We start from the raw sequence: 23893 nt of genomic DNA, 5'->3' as shown, positions 1-23893 counted from the left end.
AAGCTGGTACCCTTCATGCTGAACCACATAGACGTAAGGATGAGGTAAGGAAGGGCCAATATTATCTGTGTGTGCAAGGGCAATTGGGAGTATATTTGGGGGGGACAGGGGTAAAAAGTAGCTTCGGGGGTACATATGGGAAGTTTTCGGTGCCAGCTACAGAATCTGTATCTTACCAGCTAGGCAAAACAAAGCATTACACTCGTGGAGCTCCAGTGACACAGAAGATGCCTGGCACTCTGCTTCTTCACCCCGCATTGTAAATTTTCTGCCTGCAGAGGAAAGGAGACCACTGTTGCCATCACAGAAAAGCAGAGGAGCTGCATGTAATCTGAGCAGTCTCTCTGTGTGGCCCCAGGAGAAGACACGACCTGAATGGGGCTGCACACAGCGTCTTTGCTGCTAATTTCATGACGCTTCACAGCACACCACCTCTGGTTGCAGCTCCAAGAACTCAGCTCCAAGAGTTTCATCAACCCCTAAAGGGCAGGCGTGGGAGCTCCCCAGCAAGACCTCCTGTGCTGGCACCTTGGATTCCACGTTCTGCATATTACGTAACCTCCCTGCGCCTCAGTTTCCGTGTCTATAAAATGGGGACAAGGCAGAGGCTGGCACAGTCAGCCCTGCATAAATGTGAGCTGTCACCACCATCCGCAGCCACAGGGTGCGCTCACAGAGCAGAGGATGATGAAACTGCGTGGGGCCTTCCGTCACCTGCTGTTTCCAATTCTGCCTCCGTGTTACGAGCTGCTTACTCACCACCAGCTGGAAAATTGGGCAATCGCTGCTCTGAAAAACAATGCAAAGGTCAAGGGCAAAATCAGATTTTCAAAGGGAGAGATCGCTGCAATCCAGGGGAACCTCCAAGGGAAGTTGTTTTTAACCCGGGGGGAAAAACACAAAAAGATGTTCTGCCGTGTTCCGCAATCGATGGACACAGCGAATGATGCAAATCTTGCAAAGGCCTGGCCTGCTGCCCGGCTCCTGAGCAATGAAGGCCACCGCTCCGCAAACTGAGGGCAAGTCTACTCCCCCTGCTAATCAAAGTGGAAAAGCAAACCTCGCTTTTGTCACGTCAACACAGCCCAGATCCTAAACACAGGAGCTCAAACAGTGTGCCCGGGGTGGGGCCGGTGCCCGAGGGCCCCGTGGAAAGACCAGGGTTTAATCTCTACTTTGGCAGGTCACCCACCCTGCATTCCCATTTGGGGTGCCACTGGGGTTGGGATACAAGTGCCAGACACGTGGATGGCGCTCAAGGGTAATCACTCCCTTGCCCTCCTCCTGCACCGGGGGCCTCAGTCATGGTCTAGACCAGACTCACATCACCTGGGCCTGGATAGAAATGCATACTCCCAGGTCCCACCCAGACCCTTGACCCAGAAGCTTGGCGATGGGGGCTGGCCCTCTGTTTTCACAAGCTCCCCAGGGGACCCTGATACTCGCTCAAGTTTGAGGGCATTTAGAAGACCCACGCCATCCCACTGCCACTCAAAACCACACCGTAAGAAGCTGGCAGCGGAGAGTTCAGGGCAGGGTGATGGATAGAAGAGTCGTTGCCGTACTTGGGGGGGTGGGCAGCATGAGGCGATGGAAGAACCTTGGAAGGAGAGAAGAGACCTGAGCCGTCCCGTCTCAATTCTGCTGCTCACCCCAGATGAACCGTGTAAGTCATTTCCAGCCAGAATTCACTGCCCCGTGTAGCAGCGAAGAGTCTGCCCATGGGCTGCGGGAAATCCCTAGCCTCTCTGCTATGTTAGGCATAATGTTGTATGGTTAAGCGTTGATGATCATTTTTTGGTGATGAGTTCTGTGGTTTCATAGATGGTTAAAAGTGTCCATGACTTCAATGAGGAGAAAAGGCTGCTGCACCAGACTGGGCCCGTGATGTCCCCCAGGAAGTCCACACTCTCCAGCTCTCTGCACAAAGACCTTAATATGTCTATGGACACAACGGTCAACCTCAAACGTCCGGGATCCCCCTCGCCAAGCCCCATCGAACCCACACAGGGGCCACAGGGTGTCTCCCACCCACAGAACTCAGCAACAATGTAGTACTTTATTCATGCCTTCCAGGCATGAGGTTACACAACTCTGCTAATTCTCTGACCTGGGCAAAGGGCAGGGACCCTGGGCCGACAAGTGGGGGATTGCCTCCTGCATTACAATTTCTAGTCCATCACATAGGGCGCTGTCACCTACATCAAGTGTGCACATCATGGGGGCATCTCACCCGCATTACAGCATGAACATTGTGGGTGCTGTCACCAGGCAGAGTGAATAAGTGTTCTTTTGCTCCACAAACTTTTCATCGGTTGGTATTGTCAGTATCTGGGTTGGGGTCATTCTAATAGTTGTGTGCCTGTATCTGTGTTGTAATTTGCATTTCCCAGATGAAATATGAAGTGGAGGATTTTTTTATGTGCTTGGCTGCCATCTGTTTATCTTCTTTAGGGATGTGTCTCGTAAGGCCTTTGACCACTTATTAATCAAGTTGTTTGTTTTCTTATTTTTGGGTTTTAAATGTTCTTTTAGCATTTTAGCCAACAGCTCTTTATTAGATTTGTCCTTTGCAAATATTTTCTCCTGGTCTGTGGGTTTTCTTCTCATTCTCTTAACATGTTCTTTCACAGGTCAGAAGTTTTTCCTTTTATTGAAGTCCAGCTTATAAATTTTTGTTTTATTGTGTCCTGTGTTTGGTGTTGCATCTATAAAAGTCATCACCATACCCAAGATCATCTAGGTTTTCTCCTAGGTAATCGTCTAAGAATTTATAGTTTTGCATTTTACATTTAGTTCTGTGATCCATTTTGAGTGAATTTTTGTGAAGAGTGTAAGGTCTGTGTCTAGATTTTTTTTTTTTTTTTTTTTTTGCTTGTAGATGTGTAGTTGTTCCAGCACCATTTGTTGAAAACACTTTTCACCATTTGTTGAAAAGAACAAACCATTTGTTTGTTCCAGCACCATTTGTTAGTCTGCACTGTATTACCTGCACTGTATTACTGCACTGTATTACCCTTGTTCCTTTGTACCAGACCAGTTGATGATATTAATGGGATTCTATTTGGGGACTCCCTAAACTGCACCACTGCTCTATTTGTCTATTAATTCATCAATATCACACTCTAGGCTATAGAATTATACATTTATATGTCATAATCTATTTACTATAGATTTGTAATAAATCTTGAGGTCATGTAATATCAGTCTTCCCACTTTGTTCTTCATCAACATCATGTTGGCTCTTCTGGGTATTTTACCTCCATATAAAATTTAGAATCAGTTTGTCAATATCTACAAAATAACTTAGTGATTTTCATTGGGATTGTCTTGAATCCATATTTAAGTTGGGAAGAACTGACATCTTGACAATATTGAGTCTTCCTAACCATGATTAAATTCCATTAAATTTATTAAATTATTTATTAAGTTCTTCTTTGATCTCATTCATCAGAGTATTGTTTTCCCCATATAGATTGTGTACATATTTTCTTACATTTATGCACAAGTATTTCATTTTGGAGGGTGCTAATGTAAATGGTGTTGTGCTTTTAATTTCAAATTCCACTTATTTATTGCTGTATTCCAAAGGGAGTGAATTTGGAGATTGGTTCAAGATGGTGGAGTAAAAGAATGTGAGCTCACTCCCTCTTGCAAGAGCACTGAAATCACAACTAACTGCTGAACAGTCATCAACAGGAAGACACTGGAACTCATCAAAAAAGACACCCCACATCCAAAGACAAAGGAGAAGCTGCAATGAGATGGTAGGAGGGGTGCAATCATAATAAAATCAAACCCCACAATCGCTGGGTGGGTGAGTCACAAACTGGAGAACACTTATACCACAGAAGTCCACCCACTGGAGTGAAGGTTCTGAGCCCCACGTCATGCTTCCCAACCTGGGGGTCTGGCAATGGGAGGACGAATTCCTAGAGAATAAGACTTTGAAGCCTAGGGGGGTTTGACTGCAGGACTTTGACAGGACTGGGGGAAACAGAGACTCCACTCTTGGAGGGCACACACAAAGCAGTGTGCACTTCAGGACCCAGGGGAGGGAGCAGTGACCCCATAGGAGACTGAACCAGACCTACCTGCTAGTGTTGGAGGGTATCCTGCAGAGGCAGCGGGTGGTTGTGGCTCACTGTGGGGACAAGGACTCGGGCAGCAGAAGTTCTGGGAAGTGCTCCTTGGTGTGAGTTCTCCTAGAATCTGCCATTAGCCCCACCAAAGAGCTAGATAGGCTCCAGTGCTTGGTCACCTCAGGCCAAACAACCAACAGGGAGGGAACCCAGCTCCACCCATCAGCAGACAAGCAGATTAAAGTTTTACTGAGCTCTGCCCACCAGAGCAACACCCAGCTTTACCCACCACCAGTCCCTTCCATCAGGAAGCTTACACAAGCCTCTTAGATAGCCTCATCCACCAGAGAGAAGACAGCAGAAGCAAGAAGAACTACAATTCTGTAGCCTGTGGAATGAAAACCACATTCACAGAAAGACAGACAAAATGAAAAGGCAGAGGACTATGTACCAGATGAAGGAACAAGATAAAACTCCAGAAAAACAACTAAATGAAGTGGAGATAGGCAACCTTCCAGAAAGAGAATTCAGAGTAATGATAGTGAAGATGATCCAGGACCTCGGAAAAAGAATGGAGGCAATGATTGAAAAGATAAAGAAATGTTTAACAAAGACCTAGAAGAATTAAAGAACAAACAGAGATGAACAATACAATAACTGAAATGAAAAATACACTAGAAAGAATCAATAGCAGAATAACTGAGGCAGGAGAACGGATAACTGACCTGTAAGACAGAATGATGGAATTCACTGCTGCAGAACAGAATAAAGAAAAAAGAATGAAAAGAAATGAAGACAGCCTAAGAGACCTCTGGGACAACATTAAACACACCAACGTTCTCATTTTAGGGGTCCCATAAGGAGAAAAGAGGGAGAAAGGACCCGATAAAATATCTGTAGAGACTGTAGTCGAAAATTTCCCTAACTGGGAAAGGAAATAGCCACCCAAGTCCAGGAAGTGCAGAGAGTCCCAGGCAGGATAAACCCAAGGAGAAACATGCTGAGACACATAGTAATCAAATTGACAAAAATTAAAGGCAAGGAAAACTTATTAAAACCACAAGGGAAAAATGACAAATAACATAAAAGGGAACTCCCATAAGGTTAACAGGTGATTTCTCAGCCGAAACTCTACAAGCCAGAAGGGAGTGGCACGATATATTTAAAGTGATGAAAGGGAAGAATCTACAACCAAGATGACTCTACCTGGCAAGGATCTCATTCAGATTTGACAGAGAAATCAAAAGCTTTACAGACAAGCAAAAGCTAAGAGAATTCAGCACCACCAAACCAGCTCTACAACAAATCCTAAAGGAACTTCTCTAAGTGGGAAACACAAGAGAAGAAAAGGACCTACAAAAACAAACACAGAACAATTAAGAAAATGGTATTAGAAATATAAATATCGATAATTACCTTAAATGTGAATGGATTAAATGCTCCAAACAAGAGACACAGGCTCGCTGAATGGATACAAAAACAAGACCCATATATATGCTGTCTACAAGAGACCCACTTCAGACCTAGGGACATATACAGACTGAAAGTGAGGGGATGGAAAAAGATGTTCCATGCAAAAGGAAATCAAAAGAAAGCTGGAGTAGCAATACTCATACCAGATAAAATAGACTTTAAAATAAAGAATGTTACAAGAGACAAGGAAGGACACTACATAATGATCAAGGGATCACTCCAAAAAGAAGATATAACAATTATAAATATATATGCATCCAACATGGGAACACCTCAATACATAAGGCAAAGCTAACAGCTATAAAAGAGGAAATTGACAGTAACACAATAATTGTGGGGGATTTTAACACCTCACTTACACCAATGGACAGATCATCCAGACAGAAAATTAATAAGGAAACAGAAGCTTTAAATGACACAATAGACCAGATAGATTTAATTGATATTTATAGAACATTCCATCCAAAAACAGCAGATTACACTTTCTTCTCAAGTGCACACAGAACATTCTCCAGGATAGATCACATCTTGGGTCACAAATCAAGCCTCGGTAAATTTAAGAAAAATGAAATCATATCAAGCATCTTTTCTGACCACAACGCTATGAGATAAGAAATCATTTACAAGGAAAAAAACATTAAAAACACAAACACATGGAGACTAAACAATATGTTACTAAATAACCAAGAGGTTACTGAAGAAATCAAAGAGGTAATCAAAAAATACCTAGAGACAAATGACAATGAAAACACAATGATCCAAAACCTATGGGATGCAGCAAAAGTGGTTCTAAGAGGGAAGTTTATAGCAATACAAGCATACCTCAAGAAACGAGAAAAATCTCAAATAAACAATCTAACCTTACACCTAAAGGAACTAGAGAAAGAAGAACAAACAAAACCCAAAGTTAGTAGAGGAAAGAAATCATAAAGATCAGAGCAGAAATAAATGAAATAGAAACAAAGAAAACAATAGCAGAGATCAATAAAACTAAAGGCTGGTTCTTTGAAAAGATAAACAAAATTGACAAACCTTTAGCCAGACTCATCAAAAAAAAGAGGGAGAGGACTCAAATCAATAAAATTAGAAATGAAAAAAGGAGAAGTTACAACAGACACCACAGAAATACAAAGCATCATAGGGGACTACTACAAGCAACTCTTGCCATTAAAATGGACAACCTGGAAGAAATGGACAAATTCTTAGAAAGGTATAACCTTCCAAGACTGAACCAGGAAGAAATAGAAAATATGAACAGACCAATCACAAGACCAATCATCCACATATATTGGATTCTTCAATATATGCAAATCAATGTAATGCACCAAATTAACAAATTGAAGAATAAAAACCGTATGATCATCTCAATAGATGCAGAAAAATCTCTTGACAAAACTCAACACCTATTTTACAAAAGAAAAACCTCTCCAGAAAGTGGGCATAGAGGGAACCTACCTCAATGTAATAAAGGCCATATATGACAAACCCACAGCAAACATCATTCTCAATGGTGAAAAACTGAAAGCATTTCCTCTAAGATCAGGAGCAAGACAAGGATGTCCACTCTCGCCACTATTATTCAACATAGTTTTGGAAGTCCTAGCCACAGCAATCAGAGAAGAAAAAGAAATAAAAGAAATACAAATTGGAAAAGAAGAAGTATAACTGTCACTGTTTGCAGATGATATGATACTATACATAGAGAATACTAAAGATGCCACCAGAAAACTACTAGAGCTAATCAGTGAATTTGGTAAAGTTGCAGGATACAAAATTAATGCACAGAAATCTCTTGCATTCCTATACACTAACAATAAAAAATCAGAAAGAGAAATTAAGGAAATAATCCCATTCACCAGTGCAACAAAAAGAACAAAATACCTAGGAATAAACCTACCTAAGGAGGTAAAAGACCTGTACTCAGAAAACTATAAAACACTGATGAAATAAATCAAAGATGACACAAACAGAGGGAGAGATATACCATGGTCTTGGATTGGAAGAATCAATACTGTGAAAATGACTACTACCCAAAGCAATCTACAGATTCAATGCAATCCCTATCAAATTACCAATGGCAATTTTTACAGAACTATAACAAAAAAATCTTAAAATTTGTATGGAGACACAAAAGACCCTGAATAGCCAAAGCAATCTTGAAGGAAAATAACAGAGCTGGAGGAATCAGACTCCCTGACTTCAGAATATACTACAAAGCTACAGTCATCAAAACAATATGGTACTGGCACAAAAACACAAATATAGATCAATGGAACAGGTTAGAAAGCCCAGAGATAAACCCAGGCACCTATGGTCAAGTAATCTATGACAAAGGAGGCAAGGATATACAATGGAGAAAAGACAGTCTCTTCAATAAGTGGTGCTGGGAAAACTGGACAGGTACATGTAAAAGAATGAAATTAGAACACTCTCTAACACCATACACAAAAATAAACTCAAAATCGATTAAAAACCTAAATGTAAGACTGGACACTATAAAACTCTTAGAGGAAAACATAGGAAGAACACTCTTTGACATAAGTCACAGCAAGAGCTTTTTTGACCCACCTCCTAGAGTAATGGAAATAAAAACAAAAATAAACAAATGGGACCAAATAAAACTTAAAAGCTTTTGCACCACAAAGGAAACTATAAACAACATGAAAAGACAACACTCAGAATGGGAGAAAATATTTGCAAATGAATCAACAAAGGATTAATCTCCAAAATATATAAACAGCTCATGCAGCTCAATATTTAAAAAAAACAAACAACCCAATCAAAAAAATGTGCAGAAGCCCTAAATAGACATCTCTCCAAAGAAGATATACAGATGGTCAAGAGGCACATGAAAAACTGCTCAACATCAGTAATTATTAGAGAAATGCAAATCAAAAGTACAATGAGGTATCACCTCACACCGGTTAGAATGAGCATCATCAGAAAATCTACAAACAACAAATGCTGCAGAGGGTGTGGAGAAAAGGGAACCCTCTTGCACTGTTGGTGGGAATGTAAATTGATACAGCCACTAAGGAGAACAGTATGGAGGTTCCTTAAAAAGCTAAAAACAGAATTAACATATGACCCAGCAATCCCACTACTGGCCATATACCCAAGAAAACCATAATTCAAAAAGACACATGCATGCCAATGTTCATTACAGCACTATTTACAATAGCCGGGTCATGGAAACATCCTAAATGACCATCGACAGATGAATGGATAAAGAAGATGTGGTACATATATACAATGGAATATTACTCAGCCATAAAAAGGAACAAAACTGGGTCATTTGTAGAGATGTGGATGGACCTAGAGACTGTCATACAGAGTGAAGTAAGTCAGAAAGTGAACAACAAATATCATATATTGACTCATATATGTGGAATCTAGAAAAGTGGTACAGATGAACCAATTCTCAAGGCAGAAATAGAGACACAGATGTAGAGAACAAACGGAGGTACATCAAGGGGGGAATATGTGAGGGGGATGAATTGGGGGATTGGGATTGACTAATATACAGTAATATGTATAAAATAGGTGACTAATAAGAACATGGTGTATAAAAAATAAATAAAATAAAATTCAAAAAAAGAAAAAAAGGGATTGCCTTTTGTATATTAACCTGTATCTGCAAACTTGCTATAATAACTAATTAGTTCTAGGATTCTTTTTGTTGATTCCTCCAGATTTTTTTTAACATAGACTGCCATGTCATCTGCAAATAAACACAGTTTGAATTCTTCCTTCCCAATCTATATACTTTTATTTCCTTTTCTTGTCTTATTGCGTTACCTAGGACTTTCAGTACAATGTTGAAAGGTAATGGTGAAAGAGGTCATCCTTGCCATGTTCCTGATCCTATTGGGAAAGCTTTGAGCTTCTCACCATTAAGTATGACTTGGTTGTAGGTTTCTTGTAGATATTCTTTACAGTTGAGGAAGTTCCCTTCTATTTTTAGTTTACTGAAAGTTTTTATCATGAATGGGTGTTGGATTCTGTCAAATGTTTTCTCTATATATGTTGTTATTATTGTATGGTATTTCCTTAGCCTATGATGTGTTAGATTACATTAATTTATTTTTTAGTGTTGATCCAGCCTGTATACCTGGGGTAAATCCCATTTTGTCAAGGCATATGATTCTTTTTATACACTGTTGGATTCGATTTGCTAATATTTTGTTGAGGATTTTTGTTTCTATGTTAGTGAGAGATATTGGTCTGTAGTTTTCTTTTCTTGTAATGTCTTCATCTGGTTTTGGTGTTATGGTAATGCTGGTCTCATAGAATGGGCTAGGAATTCTTTCCTCTGCTTCTATATTCTGGAATGTTATAGAGAATTAGTATAATTTCTTCCTTAAATGTTAAGTAGAAGTCTATGTGGACCTGGTGCTTTCTGTTTTGGAGAGTATCTTGGCATTTTCTCTTTGCAAATTTGAATAATTTTAAAGCAGTGCTTGTCCTATGATATTTTGCACTTATTTATTAATGAAGTTTACATGTTTCTTCTCCTCAGTTGTGCTTTACAAAGAGTACCAACTATTAGCCTCTTATTTATAACCTGGGGTCAAAGGCAACATTGAGCATATCAGTTATGTAGAAACTGTGCTAAGAATTTATGTCTTAGATATGGAATTGTAAAGTTGATGGGCCACAGGAGTAGATGTGAATAGAAATGTCTTAGAAATAAGACATGTATTTCACTCCCAGGTCCTGGATGCAGGAGCCCCAGCACACCATGCAGGACCACAGGGGAAGCACCAGCGTGGTCAGGAGGTAGAAAACGGTAGCAAGGGGGGAGCCAAGGCCATGGTCTTTATTGGGGTCTCCTTGGGAAAGGCAGGGCAGGGCAAGGTGAAGCGCTTAGGACTGGCTAGTTTGAATAGTGTTGGTGGCTCTAAGCTATAGAGTTGGCCTCTGGTTGCCTGGTACCTGGCCCTGGGGTGATTACGGCAGAAGAATTTTGCCTCCTGGGGAACACAGCCCAGATAGAATAGGCCTGACTCTGGATTGGTTTGTTCCCATATATCAAAAACATGTTCCTGGATGAGCCCTTTTCTATCTCCAAGAATTGGCTAGCCAGGGAGGGCCAGTCTCTCCCAGCCAGAAAGGTTTGTAAGGTGCCAAAACATCATACTATACAGAAAAGAAAAATATATACAATACAGAAACAATAAGTAATTCATTGTGCTGGAGTTCAGAAGAGGCCCCAGTGTACGGTGGAAATGGAAACCACTGGTGGAGCATGACAAGTCTTACATGGGCAGCAGGCGTGCTGACAAAAGATGCTGCCGGCTGCTGAGTATCTACCATGTGCCCAGCATCGTACTGAGGAATTCCTACACATGATCAGAACACACAGTGGGATGACTCTCATTGGCCTGGGCCCACACCTTCTCAATGACCAGAGCCAGGCTCTGAAGCAGCCCTTCTTACACCAGGAGCATTATTTGTATCCGTAATGCAGCGTTCAGTGTGGCAGACTAGCAGGCATGTGCGTGCCTGCAACTTGGACTTGAATCACACTTGAGTTCAGCCTCCCCAGGTCCTCACCTGCACGGTGAGGGGAATTCGGGCTTCTGGGAGTCAACACAAGGGATGTAGCGGGCTCTTGGCACAGATCAGGAGCTTGGAGGGTGTGGGTCAGTTTCTGCCATGGGCCAGGCCTGGAGTCCGTGCAGGGCCCCTGTGCATGCCCAGGCCCCCGCACATCTCCCCAGAGGGCTGCCCGATGTTGTAGTGAAGGGCACTGATGACAGGTAACACTGTGTGCTAGCCTAATGCGACTCTGGACACACTGAAGATTTCACAATGTTTTCATTCACAAACACAAACAGAAGAGCCTTACGTTATACTCAAAGCGGTGTGCCCAGGTGCCATGAGGTCAGGGGGACCCTGGGGGTGTACTGATGCAGCAGAAAACATTGGGCCAGACCTCAGGGTGCTGGACAGTGTCCAGGCAGCTCCCACCTTATTCACTCCAGTGCTTTGGGCAAACTCTTCCCCTCTGCAATCTTCAGTTTCCCCATCTGGAAAATGATGGACTGTACCAGGTGAGCTTTATTTTTTAATTATTATTTACTAATTACATGTTTTTTTTAGAAAAACGTAAAATGGATTTAAGTGATGTTAAAATTTCCCATCATGTTACCTCCTAGATATTACCAATGTTCCCATTTCCATGAATCTCTTTTTGGATGTGTGTGTGTGTGTGTGTGTGTGTGTGTGTATGATGTGTCTGTGTGATTTTTAAAACGGGATCACACTATACCGTCTGTTCTACAGCATTTTTTCATTTAATATATTATGAACATTTTGTCTACAGTGTATTTACATACACAAGCATACATGTGTGTACATACATGCACATGTACACATGTGTGTACACATGTTGACACACAGATTACTGGCTGCAGAGCATTCCTGTCCTTAGATGTGTGTGCACTTCTATCAGGGCTCTTAAAATTAACGCTCCACAGACGTAAGAGGAAATGAGTGACTACTTGGCCTCATTGTCTCCTGATGCTTCTATAAGTGGAACTGCCCCTTCAAAGGTCGTGCGTGCTCTCAAGCCTTGCACCCAACGCTGAAAGCTGACCTGCCCTCCGGGAGGGCTGTGGCCACCGAGAGCCCAAGAAGCAGGGTGGCGAGTGCTCCCTTCCACCACCCACAGCACCTGAGCCTGGAGAGCTTCCCCAGTGTGATGGTCTGTGCCAACAGAAGGGGATGGGTCCCCAGTAGAACCCCTGTCTCTGACAATCTCCTTCAACACTCTTGGGCGCCTCCAGGATTCAGGGATCTCAAAGCATTAGGATGTGACCTCAGATAGTGCCTCAATTTAAAGACAAAGGAGAGAACGGGGACAAAATCCAGCCACCCAAAATCACACAGCAACTTAGTGGCAAAGTTCAGATGGATAATACTTTTTAAAAATACCAGAAGAGTAGCAAGGGCAAAGCGTGCTGATTTTGGAGTCAGACAGTCTGGGGTTCTCGTCTTTTCTGTTGTTGTTGTTCATTTTGAAGTATTATTAGTCACACCTGAGAGTGAACGCGTTTATCAGATCTTTGCCGAGAAAGGTTTTTCAGAGGGTGAGGATTTAGTGGTTCTGCTAGGCGCCCATAAATGATCTTGGGACGCTACCCTGCCCCCCTCGCGGCTCAGTCTCCTCCTCATTGAAATGGGGATAATAAACATGCTGCTCTGGGTTCCTCGGAGGCTGAGATCACGTCTCAGAACCAACATTCACAGGCTGCGGGTTCAGGGTGGCGGCTGTTGCTCTTCTCTGCTGCACCCTCCCTTCAGCCCCTCCCCACCCCCCAAGATGCTTAAGGCGAGGTGGGAGGTTAGTGTGTTAAGTGACCAGTATTCTGAAGTGGTGTTACCATTCGTTCACTCAGCGTCACCTGGGATTCGTTAGAAATGCCAATTATGGGTCCTCGTGCAGACCTACTTGCGGCTGGGCCCAGCTGGGGGCTCCAACAGGCCCTGGAGTAGTTCCAATCAGCTCAAGTTTGGGACTGCGGAGTCCGATTGCTGCGGTCACCCTCAGCTGTCCTACCTTCTGACTCTGCACTCCAGTCACGACAGGGCATATCTGGTCTCGGATGCCTTGGGGACGGAGGTGGGGCGATGACCTCCACTCCTTTAGGATGTGGTGGCAATATTGGTAAACCACTTGGCACACTGTGAGGGCACCCACCTGTGGGCCCTGACTTCCTGAAGGCCCGGACACACAACCCAGTTGCACACAGAGGAACCTGCCAGGTGGAGCCGCTCAAGGCTCGGGGCTCCACCCCTGCGTGGCTCTTGCACCTGCGGGGTCATCAAGGGGAGACTGCATACAGGTGGGCTCCTGCACGCCTGCGTGGGCCTGCCGTGTGGACCCGGCGGGTACTTCAGGGCGCAGGGGCTCGCCGTGCACTGCAGCTCGCCAAGGCATCTGGTCCCCGCTGGGAAGCAGGATGGACCCCGGGGCGCAGGTAGCCCAGGGCAGGATGGGGGCGAGGCGGCAGGATGGGGGCGAGGAGGGGGGATGCGGGCGTGCAGGCAGGGTCGAGGTGGGGCGGTGGAGAGGGAGGCTTCTGGGTGTGCCTGGGGCGCAGGTAAGCCGGGGCACGATGGGGCTGGAGGGTGGGGGTTTGGTGGGGTGCCGGGGACCAGGCAGGAGGGGAGGGGTGCTGCAGGCGGCCGAGGTAGGGGGACACCAGCTCCTGCCGCCGGCTGAGGCAGAAGCAGGATCCGCCTGAGCTCCCGGTAGGTCGGGCAGGTCCTGCGCTGGCATCAGGGGGCCTCCTGGTCCTTGGCCTGGGGACCCAGGCCCACTTTTCTCCCCAACGGGCAACCTGTGCTCGGAGGCCCCGCTTGCCCAGGCATGGCACCCAATGCACCATCCCAGAGACATCAGAGGGGATTCCCTTGTTCTGCTGCCCCCCACTCCCCACACCCCTTATCCCCCAAACCCTCTGTCCTGGGTCTCGGCCTCTCTGGGGAAAGCCTGGAGGCCCAGGGAAGCAGTGGGCAGCAGAGGGGAACCCATGCAACGCCTTGCTCCAGAAGCGAAATGGAAAGCTGGGCTGCACAATTAGGTCACAGGCCCCAGGGGAAGTTCAAAACCTGACCTTCATAACCCTGTATTTTGGCTCCAGTGGGACCAGCTGACTCGAGACCCCTCAACCACTTCCGTCCCAACCAGGGGATTCCTGGGGGGATTTCTGAGTCTCGGTGTGCCTGTCTCTTCACCAGCCAAGTAGGGCTTTCTTTTCTTTTTCATTTGTAAAGAGGTAATACGTACCCATGGTTTCCAAATAAAAAAGCATAAACAGGTACACAGTGACTCCCGCCACCCTCTGTCCAGCCCACAGCATAAGTAAACATCATGTTTTTAGCCTCTTCTGGAACTTTCTTTAGATTCTTTTTTTCCCTCCGTTTGTACAAAAGGACTCTACCTAAAACAAAGAGATCTTTCCTTATCTGTATATTTTTTTAAAAATTGTATATAAAACACTGTTAAGGGTCCTTGCACATTTATCCATTAGGCTGTCAGTTTTTTCCTAGATATTAGAAAATTAACACCTTATTTATCTTTTCTAGAACTTGTGTTTTATCTTTTTTCATTTAGTATATCATCTTTTTAAAAAATTATATTTAGTTTATTCTTTTCTTTTATGGCTTCTGTATTATGAGTTATTAAAAAGCCTTATTTCTGACAAATTTACAGAGGAATTCACCACTGTTTCCTTCCAATTCTTATATAGCTTTGCTTTTATACATTTAAATATCCATTTGGAATTTATCATGGTGAATGATGTGAATAAGAATCCAACTTTGTTTTAGATTTTTTAAAATTATTCTGCTTTTTCCTAGTAATCTAGGAAAGCCCTCGAGACCATCTTTTTAAAACAATACTAATTTTTTATCTGTAAGCTTTGTATATATATTTGTAAGACAATACTAAGTCATTTTTTCTGTAATACTAAAACATTTTTTCAACATGTTACAATATCGCTTTTTTAAAAACCATCAAACTTCCAAAATTGAATTATTGGCTCTTTATTCACTTTCATAAGTGGGTTAGTTAAAAGTAGCTCCTGTTAATAAGAATATCTTTGCTAGGGCTTCCCTGGTGGCGCAGTGGTTGAGAGTCCGCCTGCCGATGCAGGGGACACGGGTTCGTGCCCCGGTCCGGGAAGATCCCACATGCCGCGGAGCAGCTGGGCCCATGAGCCGTGGCCGCTGAGCCTGCGCGTCCGGAGCCAGTGCTCCGCAACAGGAGAGGTCACAGTAGTGAGAGGCCCACGTACCGCAAAAAAAAAAAAAAAAGAATATCTTCGCTTGAAGTTTCTTTTTTGTAAAAGCCCAACCTTCCCCCTCAGCCCACGTCTTTATTCTGAGATCTCAGTCCCTGTTTGAAGTAGGAAGACTTAGTCTCTTTGGATAAGTGTTGATTACCTTCCAAGGGGTTTGGATCATTTATTTTTCTCCTTGATCTAGCAGGGGCTAAAAAAAAAAAAAGTGAATTATCCTTACTACTTTATTTCTGTTTCTCCTTATTTCTCCTTGAATTTTGCTCTATGAGTGTGGATGCTATACTGTCTGGTGCAAAGATAATTATAACAGAAAAGCATTTTGGCTTTTATTACACTGTACTTTTATGATCTTAATGTATTTTGCCATGAATTCAGCCTTTTCCAATATAAATAGTGAAGTCGCTGAATTTTTTCACTTGTTCTTCTCTGATTGTCTTTGCCATCATTCTACTTCAAAACTTTCTGAACACCTCATCTTCAGTGCCTATTGCTGTATACAGTGTGGAGTTGGATCCTCTTTCTAATCCAATCTGAGAGTCTTTTAATAGGTGAGTTTTTTCTCTTTGCATTTGATGTGGCAGCTGTTTGAACTTTACTTCACGAAACAAGATAAGTAGATGATAAGTAAATGAGAAGATGTTCAATGTCATTGGACATTACAGAAATTCAAATGAAAACTACTACGCAAATGAGATACCACTACTCACCTATTAGAAAACTGAAATTTAAAAAAAATTTTAGGGGCTTCCCTGGTGGTGCAGTGGTTGAGAATCTGCCTGCCAAGGCAGGGGACACAGGTTTGATCCCTGGTCTGGGAAGATCCCACATGCCGCGGAGCCACTAAGCCCATGCGCCAAAACTACTGAGCCTGCGCTCTAGAGCCCGCGAGCCACGACTACTGAGCCCACGTGCCACAACTACCGAAGCCCGCGTGCCTAGAGCCCGTGCTCCGCAACAAGAGAAGCCACAATGAGAAGCTCGCGCACCACAACTAGAGAAAGCCCACACACAGCAATGAAGACCCAACTCAGCCAAAAATAAATAAATAAAATAAATACATTTATTATTAAAAAAAAGTTTTAACTGACAGTACCAAATGCTGGTGAGGGTGTGGAAGAAACAGAACTCTCCCTCGCTGCTGGTGGGATGGAAGGGATGGAAGAATGGCATAGCCACTTTGGAAGATAGTTTGGTAGTTTCTGATACTAACTCTTTCTCTGGAGTAAATCTTATCTTTCAGGTTTATTTAGAGTTACGTTAATCCATTCTAAGCATTTTTGCTAAAGGAAACAATGTTCAAAAGGACCCCAAGGGCTACACAGAAGGCGCCATGTAAATGATCGTGATCAGTTCATCCTCCCAGGAGGAGGGGCGCTTCCTCCCTGCTTTCTGGCGGAGCTCAAGTCATCCTGGTGCATGAAGCCAGACCTCCACAGACGTGGGCGTCAACAGCTCTGATCCACAGCTCGTCTCTTCTGCTTACCTGCTTCTGGTCACTCACCCCACCCCGCCTTGATGTTCCCCTCAGTTCCTTGATGCAGATCACACCCACCTCATAAGAACACTGTGAGAAATCCAGGAGAACAGATTTTGAACGTTGCAGCACACTCCATGGAATAAATGTGTCCATGGGAAGCCCTCCTTAGACTGTATTTTCAGCACCTCTAATGGTTTAGTCAAGGATTTATTTTGGAAGAAGAAAAAAGGTGGCCACGATGGACTCGCTGCTGTCTGTCATGGGGTTTGGCACTGGGATATTATCAAGCTTTTCAAAAGCATCACACCTCACCCCACTCTCAGCATCTGCACCTGCACAACACAATTCCACTTACGTACCCAAAACCGCAGCTTTGTTTTTTCATGTTGAGTTTCAATGTTGAGATGATTTCATTGACATTTCAAACTTTTTTTTTTCTGAAAAGTATTACCTGAAAGTCCTCTGTGTTTTCAGTCCTATCCTTAAAAACCATCTTTCTGACGGATGCTTAAAATTTTCACCAAAAAAAGACAAAACTATTGAAAAGGCAGGCACAGCATGAGTGTGGTCTTGTCCTGTGATGGGTTTCATCTTGGTGCTGGAAGCTTCCCTCGCTGGGGCAGACCTGGAGTGTCTGCCTCATGGTTGTACCTCAGGAATGTGCCCGGTGAGGCTTGGTGCCGGGCCCGAGGCTCCACTTGCTGTGACCTTCTGGGATGCTGACCTCTGTGCTTTGTTTTGGCAGCTTCCTGAGTTGAGGTCCTCTGAGGATGAGGGCTTTTCTTCCGTGACCAGACGGACGTCCCTGACAAGGGTCCTAAAGCACAGCACCCCAGAGGGAGCTGCCCCCAGCTGGCACTCAGAGCTACTGGGCGATGTCCCCTCACGCCAGGAAGGGGGCTCTGCAGGCGGGTCCCCACTGCCTGTGCGCTCCCCCTGGGACCTCCCTTCATCCCCGGGAGAGCTCAGCCCCAAGGCCCCCCTCAGAAAGAGGCGGCTTTCCACCATCCGGGCCTCTGAGGTGTCCAGTGGGCAGCTAGGATCCAACTCGGACCCCTTTGCGCTGGAGGAAGAGCCACCCGTGCCAGCCTCGGTCACCCGGCGGCGGCAGCAGCAGCAGCGCAGGTCCCCCCGAGCAAGGAGATCGCCACCAAACCCGGGATTGCCCGGGATCCCAAACACAGCCAGGAGGAGGCCACGGGACCTGAAGAGACTGGCTGCTGCGGTAGGACCTGACCCCGACCCATCCCCTGGAGCTCTGGGCCCCTGCCCAAGGCCCCCTGGGAAGCATCCTGGTGGCAACTGAGAGAGCAAACGCTGCCCTTTCCTCACTGATGGGCCCCTGGCCTGGGCATTGTGAGGTCACCAGGACTGGAGGAGATCGTCCAGCTTAGGGCCCTGCCTGTACCCCATCCTTCCCCCACTCTGAGGGGTCCCCGTGACCCCACGGGAAGGACCTTTGCTTGTGCCATGAAATATGTGCCTCCCACGGTTCCCATGTGCTCCCCAAACTCCTTAGCATAGCCTGCCTTCCCGTGCTGTAGGGATGAGATAGCACAGGGTGGGAGTCCCCAGAAAGCCCCTTGCTCTGTCCTCCTCTCAGCCACGAGCCCCTGCAGCCGCACCTGCTCCCCTGTTCTGGCCGACCTCGGGGTCCTGGTGGGTGGAGGGTCTCCTGGTCCCTTCCCGCTGTGAGCTCTGCTTCCCAGCCCCTCAGCTGGTCCTCTGGTGACCTCATGTTCTAGGAGCTTCTCGGGAAGGGGCACTGCTGTGGACACTGCTGCCTTGCCTTTCACACGAGATCCTCTGCCCGTTTTTAAGTTGGGTTTGCTTTGGGGCTATTGAGTTATATAAATTCTTTATCTATTTTGGATATTAACCCCTTATCAGATATGATACGATTTGCAAATATTTTCTCCCATTTCATAGGTTGCTTTTCATTTTGTTGATGGTTTCCTTTGCTGAGCAGAAGCTTTTTAGTTTGTTTTTACTTTTATTGCCTTTGCTTTGGTGTCAAATAAAAAAATCATCACAAAGACCATTGTCAAGGAGCTCACCCCCATGTTTTCTTCTAGGACTTTTATGGTCTTAGGTCTGACATTCAAGTTTTTAAGCCGTTTTGAGTTGGTTTTTGTGTATGGTGTATGATAGTGTTCCAGTTTCATTGTTTCTGCATGTGGCTGTCTGGTTTTTGCAACACAATTTATTGAAGAGACTGTCCTTTCCTTATTGTACATTCTTGGCTCTTTTGTCATAAATTGACCATATATACATGGGTTTATTTCTAGGCTCTCTATGCTGTTCCTTTGATCTATGTGTCTGTTTTTATGCCAATACCATACTGTTTTTATTACTATGGCTTTGTAATATAGTTTGAAATCAGGAGACGCATGATGCCCCCAGCTTTGTTCTTTCTCAAGATTGTTTTGGCTCTGTGGGGGCCTTTGTGGTTCCACATGAATTCTAAAATTGTTCATAAAAATTTTTTTGTAAAAAATGCCATTAGAATTTTGATAGAGATTGCACTGAATCTGTAGATGGCTTTGGGTAACATGGACACTTTAAAAATATCAATTCTTCCAGTCCATGAGCACAGAATATCTTTTCATTTATTTGTGTCATCTTCATTGCCTAGTGCTCTCTTTTCTCTTTCCTGTCTTACTTTTCCACCCTACTTCTTCAGAGTGTCATTCGGTTCTACCTTCCAAGGTTACCTACTGCAGGACGACTTGACTTTCCAGGAGCTCCCTCGTTCCCGTAAGTTCCTCTCATTGGCCTTTTGCCCCCTCTGCTTGGCTTCACTTGCCTTTCTGGGGCCGCTGCTCATGGAGTGAGTTTTTCTGATGCCACCCTCCACACCCTGCTGAGTCTCAGGACCGTGCCTGGTTGTAGTCAGGAGCAGGTAATTACCAGCAGGTCAGAAGCTCTGTGTGCATTTCTGGGTGGGACCTGTCAACCGGGGGCTGCCCGGGGGCCTCGGCTGCCTCTCCATTGCAGGACAGATGCTTCCTCTCACTGGTCAGTATCCCCACAAGCGAATGTCCTTCTGCTAGGAGAAGCATGAGCCTGGCTGGAATATTCTGGAGCTGAAGGAGAGAAGGGGCCTGCAGGTCTCACTGTTTTTGGTGGGGGGAGATTGCCACAAACCCTACCTACCCCCAGCTGAGCCTGGGTCCCCAGAAGCAGTGCAGCCCCTCCATGCAGGCAGAGACCCTCTTCCTCAATCCCTGGGACAGACACTGAGTCCTCCACGGCACCAGGCTCTCCCATTCCTCACTTTGCCCCTAGGGCTTGCCTCTATTTTTATACTTTCAGGGTATTTGGGGGACCCTGACCCACAGCGGGCCTGCCATCGGTGGCCGGCAGACCCCAGCCTTCTTTCCTTTCGCCTCCGCGATTGTCCTCTGAGACCCAGTCCCCACACCAAACACCACGGGATCTGGCTAAGCCACCTGAGCCCTGCCCCCCTCCACTTTCTATGTGCCTCTGCCTTGTTCAGCAACCTAAGTCATCCTGCTTCCATCTTCCCCACGCTGTCCTGGGGACACTCTCCCTCCCTCCCCTGCCCTGGGCAGCTCTGGAAGAGCCCCTTGAAAACACAGCAGGAAAATGGCCCGTCTAGACAGCCTCACACAGACACTCACTTATCTGCAGGTGCCAACCACCCCTCACGTTCCCCTAGGGACCATGCCTAGCTGGTCCCTCCTTGTTCCTGTCCCCTCCCCAGTGACCTCTCTGTGCCCTTGTCAGACCCAGACCCTGGGGTCCTAACCCCATCCACTCACATACCTGCCTGTCCCCACACTGGGATTCGGTCCTCTGGGAGGTTGCTAGCTCCGCCTTGGGGTCATGGTGCCCGGCATGCGGGGGCAGAGCCGTGGACGCTGGCGAGGCCAGCTCTCACTTGTGAGTCCTGGGTGGTGCCCGAAAGTCAACCCGTGTGAGGGTCTGCAGCCCTGGGTGGGCACCTGCTTTTCCAACACAGATTGTCTCTAGCAAAGGTCAGTGCTCCTACAAGGTAGACCTCAGAGATGCCTTTCTTTTAACAGACAGAGCGGCTGAGGCAGTGGGAGATCCATCAGCTTCAGAGCATCGAGGAGGCCACCCAGCACGAACTCACCATCGAAGACGACTGAGTGCTCAGCCCCGGGACCGGGACGCAGCTGTGCTCGGGAGCTCCTGCTGTGGCCTGACTTACTCATCTGTCCATCCGACTGTCTGTCTGTCAACCCCACACCTTCCTCAGGACTTGCTCTGGGTCCAACCTTGACCTCCGTTGCACCTCTGGGTGGGTTGGGAGGAACTGGCGTATGATCTTGTTACTCAGATTCCAAATGTGGCTTTCAGAGGCGCCAACTGAGATGAGGGGATAGAGGAAGTAGGTACAGACAGGTGAGGTGGATGCCCCAGGGTCACCCTGGAGGTACCCGGAGATGAGACGTAACCCATCTGCCCTGTCTTCTTCCCCAGCACCGCCAGATGAGCCTGAGATGCTGGGATGACACAATGTAGGGAATAGGACCAAGTTTCACAGGTAAATACCAAGGAGCTAGGCAGCCCACCCAGCTGGAGAGGACAGGGTCTTAGACTGCCACTCCAGGAAAGGCCAAAACAGTGGCTCTCAACTGGAGGGCATTCTGAGACTTTGTGGTTGCTGGTTTGTTTAGGGTATTGGGGGGCGGGGTGAGGAATTTAAACCCCTGCAGTTGTGCGGGGCTGTCTCCTGTCCCGTCCTTCTCTAGAACTGAGCTCTCTACCTCACTGCTTAGGATAAAGATCCCACGAAAGGGCTGGAGGTTTCTGTGACCCTCATACTGTAAGGGAAAAAAACAACGGGTGCCCAGGTCACTTCAGTCAGCATAGCCCGGCATCAGCGTCCCAGGTCCAGGCATTTCTGAGACACGTCTGTTAGTGGACCCGTTGTGATTATGAATACAGAGCTAGATTTTATCCTTGTAAATGCTTTCACACCACCCCTCCACTTTAAAAGTGGTTTTTTTCTTCCTTCTAAAAACCAAAAACGCTTACGTTTCCAGTGCCATCGTGTGCTGCCTCCGCAGCCCATCCTCCAGGCCAGTCATCCGTGACCTGGGTCTTCTCAGGGACGCAGATAAAGCCTATTGCTAGAGCAGAGTCCAACCGGGCACCCTAAACAGAGCCTCAGGCTGGCCTGAAACGACAGGAGGCGGCAGATTCCAAGGGACGGCAAGGTTGAGGATGGTCTAAGAGAGAGGGAAGAGTCTTACTCTGGAGCTGCTGGGTGGGTGGAGGGCATTCTAGATCAGAAAGATGCTCCCTGGAAGAGACTTCATTTGTGTGGAGGTTTTGAATAAAGAAGGAATGAACGGGATTCCTCACAGGGGATTAGATGCAGGCTGAGGGCTGCAATTATTGGGATAGTTGCTTCAAATTTCCTCTGTTGATATTCTTATATATGCTGGCAAGAACTTATTTACTGTGTAGTGTGTTTAAACATTTAAGTTTTATGAGCTACTCTCTCCTTTACAAGCTGACTATTCGACTTGTTCACTTTTCCTTTTTTATAACAATTACCAGAGCATAAAATAGTTCATACTTTTGTGTTACATTTGAAAAATTAAGAAGCAGAAAAACTACCTATAATTGCAATACCATGGAGATTAAATACTTCAGTGTAATTCCTTCCCGTCTTTGTCATTAAAAATAAACAATTTTCACGAGAACTGTTCCCAAAGTCTGTGTCTGATATAAAGTAATTCAGACGTGTAACCACGTGAATTCTATCTGTTTTCATCCTTTAAAAGAAATCTGATTGAGAATGAGTTTAGGGAGGAAGAAAAATAATGTAGGGACTTTGGGGAAGCTTGTTTTGAAAGACTGGGAATTATAGGGACTCAGGAAAAAGGTTTACCCCTGAGATAATTTCCTAGATATTTATGTTGAGTCTTGTTGACTGAAAAAAACGCACAACCTAAAATCTGAGAATTTTTCTACTCAGTGGACTTACTGAGGACTTAAGCCTGGATACAGCCTCTTGGATCACTCAGAGGGATGGTTCTGAAGAGGTAAAGGAGGAGCCAGGATATATCACAGTTTTTGGAAAAAAAAAAAAGGTCGTTGAACATCAAAATATTATTGCTAATTAAAGAAGCAGACATCTCAAGTTAAAGCCTCTAGTGCTTTTCTATATGGGAAGACGCAAGAGGCTGGAGTCCTCGAAATCATTCCTTTGATGTGCACCTTAGCTATCCAGGGCCAGCATCCAGTTTTTCTCCATCCTGAATCCCCTCAGGGTGCACCGTTGGAGCAGCGGCAGTGGCTGAGGACTGCAACATCCTTTGTTCACTGAAATGGCAGGGGACATCCTTTGTCCACACTCTCCTATGTGTTAACAAAAGAGATTCTTGACTTCCCGGGTGGTCCAGTGCTTAAGACTCCGCCCTCCCGATGCAGGGGGCGTGGGTTCGATCACCGGTTGGGGAATTAAGATCTTGCGTGCCACATGGCATGGCCAAAAAAAACAAAACAAAACAAACAACCCCCAAAAACGAACCGAAAAACCAGATTCTTACATTCATACAATTGGAGTATATGTAAGTATCATAGGCCCGTTAGTTAAAGTGCAATTCTCGTGAATATCTCCCAAGTTAAACACAGGTGTTTGTGCACAAGTTCCATCCACTGGAGGGCGGTGGCGGGAAGCAGAGGAACAAGCCTGTGCTGGCCAGTCTGCTGCCCGAGGGCCAGATCGCGCAAGTGGAGCGGAGTCCGTCTGACCCCCAGCACCCCACTGTATCCTCGGAGGAGGGCTGGCCTGGGAGAAGCTGGGAATGAACAGGAGGGGACATTCTCAGGTCGAGGCACTCAGGACAACGGGTACTGCCAGCTCAGGTGGGATGTACAATGAGAATCTGCAAGATTTCCAAATGAATGGTTGTCGTTGGCAAAACGACAAATCTCTTAACGGTAGCCCTTGGGAATCACACTAGTGATGTTCATTTAGAGCCCAGCATGGGTGTGACTTATACCACTATTTGGAATGAAAATGATTTCCTTAACTCTTGTTATGT

General features: G+C 45.6%; 1 protein-coding gene across 1 annotated transcript; it reads left to right on the top strand.

Moving 5' to 3' along the window:
* The first annotated feature begins 11062 nt into the window (after positions 1 to 11062).
* CCDC201 (coiled-coil domain containing 201) lies at positions 11063 to 22573 on the top strand. Its single transcript, XM_033411305.2, has 3 exons — positions 11063 to 11611; positions 17590 to 18069; positions 20894 to 22573. Exons 1-3 carry the CDS (start codon positions 11468 to 11470, stop codon positions 20978 to 20980), a joined length of 711 nt encoding a protein of 236 aa, XP_033267196.1. The 5' UTR covers positions 11063 to 11467; the 3' UTR covers positions 20981 to 22573.
* The last annotated feature ends 1320 nt before the right edge of the window (positions 22574 to 23893 follow it).

This window comes from Orcinus orca, chromosome 9, assembly GCF_937001465.1.
Source record: "Orcinus orca chromosome 9, mOrcOrc1.1, whole genome shotgun sequence".
Classification (NCBI taxonomy): domain Eukaryota; kingdom Metazoa; phylum Chordata; class Mammalia; order Artiodactyla; family Delphinidae; genus Orcinus; species Orcinus orca.
This window is presented reverse-complemented; position numbering and strand designations above follow the sequence as displayed.

Coding starts and splice junctions, on each gene's coding strand:
- CCDC201 (XM_033411305.2), top strand. CDS start 11,468: ATGCAGCAGAAAACATTGGGCCAGACCTCAGGGTGCTGGACAGTGTCC. Junction 11,612..17,589: donor AAAATGATGGACTGTACCAG/GTGAGCTTTATT, acceptor TTGTTTTGGCAG/CTTCCTGAGTTGAGGTCCTC. Junction 18,070..20,893: donor TGAAGAGACTGGCTGCTGCG/GTAGGACCTGAC, acceptor TTCTTTTAACAG/ACAGAGCGGCTGAGGCAGTG.